Below are 14,860 nucleotides of genomic sequence, written 5' to 3'. Positions count from 1 at the left end.
GCCCTTCATCCCCGGCAAGGAAAAAGGCGAGAGAGAGAAATACCTTTCCCCTCCTGGGCAGGCATGGGGCCACGGCTTAATTCTCAGTCTGGAGACATTCTGCAAGGAGCTGCCCATACCAAAAGTAGTTTAGCTGGCCTCTGGAGTCATGCTCGTGCAGCTGCGGAGAGGCTGCACACGTGTGGACCCCAGGATCACATCTCGGTGGCCTAAAAACTTTCTTGATACTAATGATAATAAAGAAACAAGTTATCAAAATCTGTGGAACACAGATTATCAGAGTTTATCACAGACAATCAAGTTTTCAAAATCCGTGGAGCACAGTCATAATCAGAAACTCAGCAATACAGGCCTACATTAGGAGAGAAGAAAAAGATCAAATCAACAATCTAAATGCACAGCTCAAACACTGGGAAAACGAAAAACAAATGACTCCAAAGATCAGCAGAAGGAAGAGAATAATAAAATCTAGAAAAGAAATCAACAATATAGAAACCAGGAAAGCAATACAAAATATCAATGAAACTAGAAGCTAGTTTTTCAAAAAGAATAAGTAAGATAGACAAACTTTGGCTAGACTTATGAATAAAAAAGAGAAAGTACTCAAATAAATAGGATCAGAAACAAAAGGGGAGAAATTACATCAGCACCATCAGAAGTCCAAACTATCATGAAAATGGACTAAGAACAACTTTACTCTGTTAAGCTGGAGAACCTAGAAGAAATGGACATATCATGTAATCTCCCAAAACTGAACTAGGAGGAAGTAGAAAGCTTGAACAGCCCAATCACAAGATAGGGAATTGAAACAGTAATTAAGAATCTCCCCCAAAACAAAAGTCATGCTCCTGATGAGTTGATGCCCCAACACACGTACTGGTGAGTTTTAGCAAACCTTCAGAAAAGACTTATTGCTGTTGATCCTTAAGGTCTTCCAAAATATTGAAGAAACTGAAATGCTTCCTAATACCCTCTATGAAGCTAACATTATACCGATACAGAAAGCAGACAAGGACATTTCCAAAAGAGAGAACTGCAGAACAATTTCCGTGATGAACATTGATAAAAATACTCAAAAAAAAAAAAAAGAGAGAGATAAAGAATGCAAGTGCCTTTCATAAAGGTTGTCAGGAGTGCAGGGGGGTAGCGGAAGGGAAACTAGGAATATAGGTGGTGGGAAATGCTCAACATCACTTATCATAAGAGAAATCCAGATCAAGAAGTAATGAGATATCATTTCATAACAGTGAAAATGGAAAATATCAAAGATAGTGAGAAAAATCTGGGTTGACAGGGATGTGGAGAAAAAAGGACCTTTTATCCACTCCTGGTGGGAATGTCGTCTCATTCAAACTCTGTGGAAAACAGTATGAAGTGTTCTCAGTAAACTTATTATTTGCTGCCATATGACCCAGAAATTCTACTGTTGGGCATCTACCCCCAGAACAGATAAATATTCATTCAAAAGGACAAATGTACAGCGCTATTCATTGCAGCACTAAGAATAATGGCTAAGATATGGAATTACCCTAAGTGTCCAATGACAGATGAGTGGATTATGTAAAAATGGTATATATACACAATGAAATACTATGCAATAATACAATAATAATAATACAATAATAAATAGTAACAAAAATAATAACAATAATAATAATACACTAATACAACAAAATACTATGTAGCTTGAAGGAATGATGAAATCATGTAATTTGCTGCAATCTGGGTGGAACTGAAAGTTATCATGTTGAGTGAAGTAAGTTAGAAGGACAGTCACAGGTAATCACTTATCTGTGGTCTATGGAATAACTGAATAAGTAAATGTAACGTAGTTAAATCAGATGCCTCTATCAGTCTTGACCCCACAGTATAGGTGAAAAAAGAAGTACAGAGAAAGAAAAAAATCAAGGGGGAGAAATATAAGAAAGAGTAGTAGTGGGGGAACAGGTATCAGAGCTCCTATTAAACCAGGGACACGAGGTATATATATATGTATGTATATACATATATATACATATATATGATGCTATATAACAAAAGCAGACTCAACAGGAGTGAAAACATGAAATCTAAGCTGCAACCATTGAAATATGAAATGTTTCTGTCAAGGTGTCAGGTGGGGGGATGGGAAAGAGATCTTGGAAAATCTGGTGGGGGAAGTAGACACTGGTGGTGGGATTGGTGATGAAATATTATATACCTAAAACCCAAGTATCAACTGTAAATCATGGTTCTTTAATTTTTAAAAAGTTCTAAACCAAGTTATTTTAGCAAAGTGCATTTTCTAATAGATGTCAATTGAAATGTAAGTAAACTTTGCTGGAAGGTTTAAGTGTGTTTAAGTCTGTTGTGGTAAAACTTGGATAGTCTGTCTCCTAGAAAATTTCAGGATGCAAAACTCTGAGAAAAAAGCTTTTCTAGGAAGGTATTTTATCTAATAGATTTCAATTTAGGTGATCTTGTTTCTCAGCCTTTAGAGTCAGAAGGGGAGAGTCTCTCATAGTTTTAAAACTATATATATCCTCAGCAAGGTAGCCACCACAAATGTGCACTACAGGCTGATGGCACTATAGACTGTTTTATTTAGAATGAACAGTGATTCTATTGGGGCAAACAAAATGCAACCCGTATGGGACAAGAGCAGGTGATAAGTGGGAGGTGAAAGATTAGATTAATGGTTACATGGGGGAGATTGGTATAAGCAGAAACAAAGTCATTTGTCTAGATTCTATAGGTGTTAACATTCCACATTCCAATATTGCCAGTGAGTTGTTCGTTTAGATTCCATAGATGTCAACATCCCACATTCCAAACCCGGCCACCAGAAATTGCCAATTATCACACTAATCTCTGGGAAGTGTCAGCCCCCGCTGGCGACACTCTGTTTGGGTCCTGGGAGTGTTCTTGCAGTTCTGGGTTCAGTTGGTTTCAGAGCTTTGCCAGCAGGAACTCAACACCCTAGGTTTGTCCCAAGCCCCACTCCCCTTCCGTGCACCAAATTTTAACTGGACAACTGTATCCTGTGGGACCCTTCCCCCCCGCCCAGTGCAGAACGCTGAGCTGAAGGAGAGCACCCCAAGCCCAGCCTTCCCCTCCTGATTTCTCTAGTAGGTTCCCAAGCCCCATCTTTCCTCTCACCTGGACCAGGTGCAACCTCCCCTCGTGAGCGCTGAGCTGAGGAGCAGGTCAGAGCTACCTTCATGCCTTGATTTCCCTGTGTCCCAATCCCTCTCTTCCCCTAACCCCTGTATCCTCCAACCCAAATCCTAGAAACCACAGGCCTTCCTCTGGTGGTCACTGAGCTAAGGGACAGAACAGAGTACTCCGCCTTCTTGCCTCTCTCGTCACCCCCTGCTCCCAGCTCACCAACATCCACCTGTCCCCCTGACCTGTGTAATTCCTCCTGGTGAGTTGCAGAATGCTCTGGTTTTGCACCACGCTTTCCCCAGGAGCATCCCAAGTGTGGCCACCACCCTCCTGTAGTCCCAGTCACCATTCAGTTGGGCCCCTGGACCTTGTGGCGAGCTGTGAGTTGAGGGACAGGCTGTTCTTCCCCTTCATGCTGACTTTCCTTAGGCAAGCCCTGCCTCTGCTGTTCTCAAAGCCCTAATTCAAGTGGACCCCTGGGGCCCCTTGGGACTTCCCATGGCAAAGCCTTAAGCTGAAGGACAGTGCTCAGAGCTCAACCTTTGAGCTGTGCTTTCTCTGGCTCCATCCCAAGCCCAGCATCTCCTACCCCACCATTATTCAATCGAACCCCTAGACCTGGTGGGGACCATTCTGTAGAGCTGAGCTCAGACCTTCTTGCATCTCTCCTTCCTTCTCCATTTCTTCCTTCCCCTTACCTCCTCTGCCATTCTCTCCCCTTCCTTGTCTTCTCCCCTTCCCCCTGGTCTCTCCTCCTCAGACTTTTGCCTGCTCCATTGTCCTGCCTTTATGTTGTTGCTGTTGCTATATTACACTTAGTTGTGGCATGAAGAATTTTAATAGTAGAGTCAGAAATCACAGACTCATGCATATAGAGCAAACTTTCTACCATTGAGCCATATCCCTCAGGGGTCACAAACTTTGATCATTTTTATTATCAAACACAGTGGGAAGGTACCAAGTGAAGCTTCTGGAGTACCACCCTATGATCCTCTGACCACTAGGTGATAATACCCCACACAGAGTGACGGGAGCACCACCACCCAGTGTAGGTTTAATGCCAAAGTTGGGGGGAGGATAAGTACCTTCACAGAGCATAAGTACTTGCCAGACTGAAAGTCACTAACAATGCCATAAAGGCAAGGAGGAAGACTTGAGGGTTTCAGTCTCCGATAATTTGTCAGACTTGGAGGACACGGGGTTGGGGGTCCTCAGACCCACATAGATCTATGTCCTCCCACCCCACCCTGACCGGAAATGGGTGGGATTTATGCTGCTTATTCCCACACACCAAGTGCCCCCTTCCTACTGCTCACAGCCCACTGAGTCCTGCAGAGGAGCCTCCTCTGCCGAGACCTGGCAGGAACCTCCAAGCACCAGCCAGACCCCACGAGGAGCTGCTCACCCCGTATGACAGGCGAGTGCTGAGCCTGGACCGCCAGGCCACCCCTCCTGTGCAGAGCTTCATTACTGGGGGAAGGGGGGTGTGCATGTGTGCTGTGGGTGCACGTGGGCCAGAGTCACCCCATTGCCTCCTTCTTCCTTCCTGGATGCCCTGGTCTCGAGGGGCACAGCACATGCCTCACAGCCCTGAGTGTTGGCAGCGAGCAAGCCCCCAACAGCTGGGGAAATAGCCGTGAGGAGGAACCTTGCTGGTTCCAGGTCTGCCCAGGGGACAGCATCCCAGAGCTTGGGAGAGGGCGGTGCAAGGACAGTCTTGCCCCTGCTTGGGGGGGGGAAGGGCAAAGAGCAGAAAAGGGCCGCCACTCCCTCCCTGTGGTCTCTGGGTCCCAGCACTGAGACCATGACAGGGACCTCAGCTCTGCCCTGTCCTTCCCGGGTTGGGTCCCGTATTGCCAGCTCCTGGAAGGAGGGTGCCTGGGCTGAGTAAGATGCACGAATGAGTTGGAGAGTGTCAGCAGCTTGCCTGGACCTGCCTGTTCCTTGTGTGAGGTGAGGCCAGGCTGGGGCCAGAGCGCTAGTGCGAGGGAAAGACAACGTTCCTTGCACACGGCCAGCCTGGGCTTGATTCCCAGCACTGCACAAGGTCCCTGACGCCAAGCCAGGAGTGAGCCCTGAGCACTGGTGCCTGTGGCCCCAAAACTGAAACAAAAAATGACAGAATCAAGCCAGTCACTCTCATGTGCTGACAGCAAGAGACTTCAGCTGTGGCCCAGGCTCGCCTCTTCCCCTCCCCTGCAGAGCCGGCCCCGGAAACTCTCCTCACGGAAGCTGGTGGTTTTTCAGAGCCCTACAGACACAGAACTGCTCAGACCACTTGAAAAGGAACCCCGCGTCTCTGGCTGCACCCCTGCCCCACTCAGGCTGCCCCCGGGACCCCCCAGCAGGTTCACGCTTTGGGGTGTGCCCTGTACCTGCCTCTGCACCCTCTGCCCCTACCGGGGAGTCCCCGGACTGCCCACCTGCCCCCTCCTCCTGGCACCACCATGCTTCGGTCCTGTGAGCTGCTCGCCTGCTGCCTCGCCCTGGGCACCTTAGGGTGCCCTTCCCCAGGTAAGACAAGCGGCCTCCTTCCATGCTACGGGGGCAGTGGCTATTCTTGGTGTGCCAGGGGCTCTTCCCCAAGTCCTCTTGAGCACTCACTGGGTGAGTTGTGGGTGGCAATGAACTTTGCTGGAAGCAGGAGAAGGGTTCAGGGGTCAGACTGGGCGACTCTACCTGGTGCTTACTCCCCTCCCCCGCCGCCCAGCAGTCCACCTACCTTCTCTGGCTCCGGCTCACACCCGACCTCCAGGGCTTTCCAGGGGCCATGGGGACATGGTCTCCGCCTGATGTCTGCTGCTCGACCACCAGGAAGGTATTTAGGTAGGACGGTGACATTGGAAAGTCTCCTGGTCTGTGCAGATTATGCTCAGGCCTCCAGGGGTGGCCAGAAGGTGACACTGCTAGGGTTAGGGGCAGGGGAGCCGTCTCTCTAGACCCCTCTCTCTGCCCCCAGACATGGACACTCCTGAAAACCTTGGAGAGAGCCTGGGAAGCATGAGGGTCCACCACTCTTACCATGAGGATGGCGGCCTTGCTCACTGCAGTGCTCAGGACAGGAGAGGTAGAGCAAGGGGTCTCAGCTGCAGGGTGTCTCAGCACCCCTTTAGGATTTGGGGGACCTCTGGGAATGAGCAAGGAAATGACAGAGCCTTAGGGAAGGCCTCCCATGGCTGGTCACAAGTGGAGATGTGGGGGGGCCCCAGTGATGACCTTGTTAAACTGGGCTGAGATCTCCCCAGACAAATCACACAAAGACAAACTGCAATGCAATAAGCAAAGGGCCCTCGTCCGGCTCACTGACACAGTGGCAGCCTTCTCAGAATGAGTGGCCCCGAGTCTCAAAAGTGAGGGGCTTTTACACCATGGCATTATATAACAGGGACATTTTCAGATAACTACAGTCTGAAGGGCTTTTCAGTACTTGTACTTAGCTGACTGGTAATAAGGATTCCTAAGGGTTACATAGCCGGGGCTTTCCTACCTGCAACTGATTGGTCACCCTTAGCTGACCTCACCATGGCTATCTCTCTTTGGGGAAATCATGAATCAATTCCAGGAATTCTGTAACTGAAACCTAGGCCTAATTTCTTCTGGATTCTTACGAGCCTGTCACGCACTGCCTCTGCTTCTCTGTCTCTCCAAACTCAGCACCCACCAACTGCCCTGGCCTCCTCTGAGAACAGATTCCGGAAGTCTCTTGTGTGAAGTGGGGTGAGGTGTGGTGGGCGATCCCCAAAACTGGAGCATCCCAGCAGCTGGATTCTCCTGAGGGGGACTGAGTTCACCTGGCTCCTCGGCACTTAGGAAATTGCACGTGGGAAAAACCTTCCTTTCCCCACCTGTCTGGGCCCTGGAAAGGTAGATGTGCTTCCCTGCATCCCCGGGCTGACCAGGACCTGTCTCGTCACAGGATTGCTCGGGCGGCTGCTCCCAGTCAGTCCACAGCCACTGGACTCCCCACAGGCCGGGGAGGGCCAGGCCTCACTACCCTTCTCTGACACGTGGTGACTTCTCATGCCTCCTGGAGGTGCCCGTATGCCCTGCCAGCTGCCCGCTGCAGCCAGTACATGCTTGAGGACACAAGGGTCTGCGCCTCCTTCCGTACCACTCAAACATCGAGTTTCATGCCTATTGTGTGCTCGGACTGCCCAGAAAGTCTGTATTCTCACTGCCCCACACCCGGATGGCGAAACAGAGCATCCAGGAAGTTGGGCCCACGGCGAGCCAGGCAAGAGAGAGGCAGAGTTGGGCACCATGGGCCTACCCGGGGCAGCTGTTTCCTGCATCTCTGGCACACCAGCATTTCGTGGAAATCTGGGGGCCATACTTTGTAAAGAGGCAGTCCAACTAAAAACCCTCTTCCCCCTCTCACCTCACCCTGCAGTTTAATTATATATCCCAATCATAAACTTTTCTGTATTTAATGGCCTAGTCGTCCATGCCTGCCTTAGAAAGAGATTGTTAAAGCCAAGTCTCCCTTGAACAAGATTGCCATCATTAACCCCCAAGCTGTTAGATACTGCAGTGATAATGAGCTGGGAAAGCAACCTTCAGCCACATACAGCTGGGCCAAGTAAGGGTTGAAAGTTAGTCCCTGAGATCCATGGGCACCCGCCTGTGCTCACGCTAACCCCTGCAAGCTCCTGGACTGAGTCAGCAAATATTTGGACCGGCTCCCCAGGAAGTTGTGGGGAAGTCTCTGACCCTAACCACGGAACCACGTCATGTTCCCCTCATCTCCTCAGGATGTGGACGATGCTTTGCATGAACACAGACGGCAGCTAATCTTGCATGCTCCTGGCACACTGGAATGTAGTTTTAGGATATAAATGATTGTAGTCTTTGAGTCATTTGTCAAGGGTTCAAGGCTCGGTGTATGGGGAGGGTGACTGCAGCTTCTAGTTCACCTCTCCTATTTGGCTTCAGTAGATTTCATTGAGTGCAGAACTCAGATGTGACACTATCTGCCCAAACCCAGAATTTATCAGCTGAGTGCTGAATCTAGGTACTGACCCGAGGTGCCCTCGCTTCCTCACTGAGCCCTCAGCCCTCTGTTCATTCTTCTCCCCATGTAGGTTCCTGCAGAGGGGGCACCTGATTTGCCCTCGCCACTGTATAGACCTTGGCACAGCACCCGCCTTGCCCTCAGAGGCTCTGATACTGGGGGACTGGTCACACCTGATGGTGCTCCTGGATCACATCTGGCAGTGCTCATGACTTTACTCCTGACTATGCTCAAGAATGACTCCTGGCAGGGTTCAGGGTCAGCTGTGGTCAAACTGTGGTCAGCTACTTCTAGGAATATAACCCGAGTATGCAAAAAAGCACAGTCGAAATGACATCTGTACCTGTATGTTCATTGCAGCACTGTTCACAATAGCCAAAATCTGGAAACAATTCAAGTGTCCTAGAACAGATGACTGGTTAAAGAAACTTTGGTACATTGACACAATGGAATACTATGCAGCTGTTAGGAGAGATGAAGTCATGAAATTTACTTATAAAAGGATAGACATGGAGAGTATCATGCTAAGTGAAATGAGTGATAAAGAGAGGGACATAAAGGACTGCACTCATTTGTGGAGTATAGAATAACATCACATGAGGCTGACATCCAAGGACAGTAGATGCAAGGGTCAGGAGGATTGCCCCATAGCTGGAAGACTGCTTCATGAGCACAGGGGAGAAGGCAGATGAAATAGAGAAGGGATCACTAGGAAGATGATGGCTGGAGGAATCAGTCAGGATGCAAGATGTGTGCGAAAGTAGATAATGGACCAAACATGATGACCTCTCAGTGTCTGTATTGAAATCCATGATGCCCCAAAGTAGAGAGAAAGTATGGGGAAAACAGTCTGCCATGGAGGCAGGGGGAGGGTGGGAAAGGGGGGGTATACCTGGGATATTGGTGGTGGGGAATGTGCACTGGTGGAGGGATGGGTGTTTGATCATTGTGAGGTTGTAACCCAAACATGAAAGCTTGTAACTATCTCACGATGATTCAATAAAATTTAAAAAAAGGCAAAAAATAAACCAAAAAAAGAAAAAACAAACGAACTGCTGTAGGATGACATTACTTTGTCCTTTCCCCCCTTGCCTCAAGGACCTCATCTCGGTTTTCCCCGAGTTTAGGCTTACCCCAGTCACACCCATCAAGGTGTTCCGGAGTCACTCCCATCCCTTTGTTTAACTGTAATCACTTCTCTATGACCTCTTCCCCAAAACAGTTAATCTGCTTTCCCTTAATCTGACTCTGCTAATTTGTAAGACCTTCCTAGGACACTGAATATTATAATATTGCCTTTCTCCTCTCTTTATGCCTTTTGAATAATTTACTTTAAAGTAATGTCCTTTTTGTATAGACACAAAAAGACAATATTATGCTTTTGTAACTTGGGACTTAATTGGCTTCGAATAGTATTCATTCTCGGGCATCTGCTTTCTCCACTTAAGCCTCAGTTGCCCTCAGTTCCTAGCACCCCAAAAGCAGGGTCCCGACGAGGGATGGGATGGATCCAGGGCAAGTGGTGAGTTATGTGCTACCCTGGCATCGAGATGGGCCTGGCCAAAGTGCCTAATTCTTAACTATAAGTTAAGAGCTTGATCATAGACAAATGCTGTCATGATCCAAAAGTAATGATGAGACTAGGACCCTGCTAGGGATAGGAAAGACTGATTTGGCCTGAGCACTGTAATGAGATCGAGATGGCCCCAGGAGAGCAATTCTATAAGCTTTAATGCATTTCTTACTGTGTCCATACAAAATGATTAATGAATTCTTATGTTTGCTGGCTGAGGAGAGGAGAAACACACTCATGGGACTCCGCCCTTGGGTGGATCCTCCTGCTGAAAGAGAATCAGTCCTAGGAGAAGCATCCCCTGAGGGAAAGGAACCTTATTGTATTGATTGTGACCACACCTATGTGTATGCCCCAGCCCCCTCATGCTGGGGGGATTTAACTGGGCTGTAAGAGTGGGTTGGGGGGTGAGATCCAGAGATCCAGAGAGAGATCCAGAGCCGGGAGAGAAGCAGAGAGAGAGAATGAAATAAACTGATCGAGCAACCAGTTTGGCCTTCTTCCTTCCGTCGCCTGCCCTTGACCAACAGCACACACAGAGGTTCCAGGGCACTGAACGTGGGCAGTGAGACAGAGCTGCTCGGAGAGCCTGCGAGTGCACACGCCCCGCGGAGTGCTTTAGTTTTTTACAAACTGTGGTCAGCTGTGTGAGGCCAGCACCTGCCACGCTGTGCCATCTCTCTGGCCCTCTGGCATTTTTTGTGCCTATCTCTCTGCGGGATATGTGCTCCCGCAAGCAGAGCTCCTACAACCTGAGCCTGCAGGAAGAGGCTCAGGGGATAGAGGGGATGAAGGCGGGGCGTCAGGCCCTAGTTCCGTCCAAGAGGCTCTTCCTTTGGTCCAAGTTGAGCGCAGGAAGCTTGCAGATGGTGCGAGTCACCTTCCCTGCCCCTGCGGGCATCAGCTCCGTGGTACTGCCCATGTGATGGAGTCCACCATGCTGGCCCACTCTGAGCCCATCACCCAGGAGAGCCAGTGCCTTGGATCACACAGGAGGTGACATGAGGGGAGTGGAGCCTGAGCATGAGCCCCGAGTCCCTTGCACAGCCCTGACTGATGCCCTGACTAATGTGGGTGGGCACAGTCCCCAGACAAGGAGGCAGTATGACAGCCTTGGTGAGCCTAGGGCGGGAGGTTTCATCAGATGTGTCAGAAGAGGTCGTGGGTTCTGATCCGGCCTTATGGGCAGGGCTGGGGACCGGGGCCTCCATCTTACCCATCCCTGTGCCTTCCCCGGCCCTGCTAAGAACAGCTTTAAGCATGACCTGCCACTGAGTGTAACCACAGATCACTGTGGGCAAACGGCCAAGGGTGGGGCTGCAAGACAACACGCCACGGGCTGAGCTTACCGTGGAGAGGAGTGTAGACAGTGTGAGCTAGGCTAAGGGATCCAGCCCAGGGTGCCATGAAGTGCTTGTTCTCTTTCTCTCCAGACTTTTGTCAGCAGATCTTCGACTCTGGTGTGAAGCCGGGATTTCCCATGGTCATAAAGACCAATGACCCTAAAGTGCTCCAAGCAGCCAGACTCAGTGTGGAAAGGTTCAACAACTGCACCAATGACGTCTTCTTGTTCAAGGAATCCCACATCGAGAGCGCCCTGGTCCAGGTGAAGTCTGGGTCCTCGCCAGCATCTCGGGGGTGACTTGGAGGCCGGGCCCCTTCAGGGACAGACTCACCCAGGGTCCTAAACTGGACCACAGATCAATGTCACCCAGAGTGGGGCATCTCTCAGGGAACCTCATCTGTCCCGGGGGAGCATCAGGCGTGCGGAGTGGGAAGGGGCCAGCAGCTAGGGGGCCCCTCTCCAGGGGTGGGCCTGGGGCTTCCTTCCAGGTGGCCCTTGTGCCCGGGCCCCATGTTTCACCTGCACAGTGGCCCCAAAGGCTTCCTGCTTACTCCCACTCGTGTTGCCCGATGGCTGACCCTGGCACCTGGTGCCTCCACCTCCAGCTCTTCACTCTGGGCAGAATCAGGCCTTCCCAGGAGAACCCACCAGTTCTCTGCTCAGAACAGAGCGTGATAAAGCGGAAGGACTCAGCCCCACGCCCTGGGGCCCCGCCACCCCTAGGCAGGGCCAGTATGATGACGCCCAAAGCCAGGTCTGCAGAGCATCCCTGAGGCACATGAGCCCGGGTGGACCACGGGCGACCGTCATCACCGCTATTCGGTTTGGGCGATCGCAAGTTTCAGAGGCTCCTCTCTGCGATGGAAATCGGGTGTCCGAGACGAGAGGCCTGGGGGGCGGGAGTGGCACATGGAGGTCTGACTTGGAGGGGCTGATGCGCCGGAACCTGCCTCCCGCAAAGGGGCTCAGGTACGGGCAGTGCCCAGTAGCCCGGGGGGATGGGAGGGCGGGAAATCTGTCCATGGGGGACACGGAGACATGTCACTCCATTTTGGGGGGCTGAGCCTGAACACAGGGGATGCTTTCTTCTGGGCCCATGAGACCACAAAGGGAAACGGGTGGGTGCCATGGACAGATTGGGAGCCACAGCCACACAGGGCACTGTCACATGGGGGGCTGGCACAGTGTTCAGACAGGGAACGGACCCACATGCACCCTGTGGTGCAGAGCTCAGGGCAGCAACAGGATGAGCAAGTGCAGAAAAGGCCCAGGCAGGGGCCTGGTGTCCGAGTGCCCTGCAGATGCCCCCGCCGGGCCTCCGATGACCTCATTCCTGGGCCAGCGGGCACAGCTGGAACCTTTCCTGCCTCCAGATCACCTGCAGGCCCAAGCAACGGCCCAGTCCCCGAGCCTGCCTGGGGTGAAGCAAGCCGACTCCTTTGTTCTTTGCAGGTAGTGAAGGGCCTGAAGTACATGCTTGGCATGCTCATCGGCAGGACCACCTGCAAGAAAACCCAGCGGCCGCACCTGGACAGCTGCAACTTCCAGACCAACCACACCTTAGTGCAGGTGGGAGTCGGGGGGACGCTCACCTTCCCAACCCCATCTCTGCTGGCTTTAGGAATAACCCTCTATCTAACCCAGAACATCAGAAGGCAGGAAACCAAGGCTGAGGGTGTTAGAAAACGAAGGAGCTTCAAATTAATTCAGAAATTAGGCACAAATGCATGGAGAGCAAATGAGTGGGAAATGTAAGAATTTGAAAATATAGGGGGGAATGTGTGTGTTTTCATAATTATATTTTTTCACAGATTTAAAATTTTTCAAAATAGGGGCTGGAGAGATAACAGTGGGTAGGGCATTTGCCTTGCATGCGGTCGACCCAGGTTCAATTCCCAGCATCCCATATGGTCCCCTGAGCACCCTAGGGGTAATTCCTGAGTGCAGAGTCAGGAGTGACCCCTGTGCATCACCGGGTGTGACCCAAAAAGCAAAAAAAAAAAAAGTTTTATAAAAAAAAAATTTTTTTTTTCAAAATAAAAACCCAAAGTAGGGGAGAACTTGGTAAAGAAAACTTGCATGCACACGCACAAACATATGCACACACACAAATGTTTACACAAACATGCATGTACACAAATGCAGACATACACAAGCACAATGCCTGTGGACATACATGCACAGATGCATGTGCACGGACACACACATGCAAGCGGACACAAGGACACCCAGTGTGCGCATGCTCCATGATGGGGACCAGCCCTGCAGGTGCAAGTGACACCTGGAACAGGGATGACTCTTTCTTTCAGACTCTCTCCTGCTACTCAGAAATCTGGACCATCCCCTGGCTCCACAAGTCCCAAGTAACTGTTCTCCACTGTCACCAACTTCCGCCTGGTGCTCCAACAACCCCATGACAGGTGTGTTCTATCATCATGCCCTGGCTCTTGTGATGCAGCATCTCACATGGTGGTGTCCGTGGGTGCAGCCCAGAGCACAGAAAACCACCTGCCCCATGGCCCAGTGAAACCTGATGCATTTTCTTCCCCGTCTGTCCTGCTCTACTGCTACAACTGGGGGCTGAGCACCCAGGACTGAGTCTCCTTGTGGGACTCAGGTGCCCTGGCAAAGGAGATGGGTGCTTTCTCTTGCCGTGTTACCTGGCTGGCAGTCCCAGGTTTCCCTGAAAGCCCCAGACACCGTGTTCCCGTGATGATGATGACTGCGTGGGGCCTGGGGGGAGGACAAAGGGCAGACTCGGCTGGCTACAGAGAATTTCAAAGCCTTTGCAGATAAATAAAACATGCATTCATGTCTCTCGAGACTGGCTGACTCAAAATCATGACGGTCCCTTCACCTACTAAAGAGGGAGTCAGAGAAGTGTGGTATCTTAAGGAGGGCGGAGTGGCCTTCCAAGTCTCAATTCCTTGGGGATAACAGCTTCCAGAAGTGCAGCAGTGCCTCGGGCGCTCTGGAACTGGCAGCCCTGGGGCTCTAGGCCCAGCTGCACAAGTGTCTTGCCTGGCCACCTGCTCTGCTTTCACTGAGCCCACACGGAAGGGAGTGGGGCACCGTCTACAGCCTTTCCCGGGGGAGGCTGAGCCCGGGGTCAGGTGTGGGGGAGGGAGAGTCAGCTGTGAGCTCTCCCCCACACCCCCGTCCAGCAACAGGGCAGCTCTGCCCCCGTGTGTCCTGATGACCCCGCAGCCTCTCTGGTCAGCCTGGACCTTGCTCCTCTCTGGCCTTCTTTGGACTGTGAGACTTTATGGAACCTGGGGCAGCATCAAGGACAGACCACACTGCCAGGAACAAGAGAAATCCAGAGGTCATGAGGACAGCACACCACATCACCCACTTGGATTGGTGCGAGCAATTCCAAGGAATCCCCTCTGGCCTTCTCCCACGAGGAAGGTTGTGGTGACTCCAAGTCCATGTTTGTCCTGCTGTCCGGACCTGCCTCTTGGTTCTTATTTTCAGGGACAGAGGTTCCATTTTTCTTCGGGGGCGGGGATAGTCACAAGACATGCCACTAATTCTGTGACTCCCCCATAAAAGTAAATCCACCACCCAGGATTTGGGTGCGACACCTCAGTCAGATGGCTGGAAGCGGGTGTCAGAAACACTGGGGTAGGGCTGGAGGGGACAACTCACCCAGGAGGCCCCCCTTCCCCCCTTCACATTTCCCGGGGCAGTGCAGCTCCTGAAGGCCTGGCTCTAGGAACAGGGCCAGCTGCCCAGAGACTGGACCCCAAAGGCACACTGGCGCCCACACCCTCCGAGACAC

The 14,860-nt window shown here is 51.1% G+C and overlaps 1 protein-coding gene across 1 annotated transcript; it reads left to right on the top strand.

The window, feature by feature from the left end:
* Positions 1–5,444: 5,444 nt before the first annotated feature.
* CST7 (cystatin F) lies at positions 5,445–13,951 on the top strand. Its single transcript, XM_055129167.1, has 4 exons — positions 5,445–5,661; positions 11,165–11,337; positions 12,529–12,645; positions 13,386–13,951. The coding sequence occupies exons 1-4, from the start codon at positions 5,595–5,597 to the stop codon at positions 13,491–13,493; spliced, it is 465 nt and encodes a 154-aa protein (XP_054985142.1). The 5' UTR covers positions 5,445–5,594; the 3' UTR covers positions 13,494–13,951.
* Positions 13,952–14,860: the final 909 nt, after the last annotated feature.

Source organism: Sorex araneus, chromosome 2 (assembly GCF_027595985.1).
Source record: "Sorex araneus isolate mSorAra2 chromosome 2, mSorAra2.pri, whole genome shotgun sequence".
Lineage (NCBI taxonomy): Eukaryota > Metazoa > Chordata > Mammalia > Eulipotyphla > Soricidae > Sorex > Sorex araneus.
This window is presented reverse-complemented; position numbering and strand designations above follow the sequence as displayed.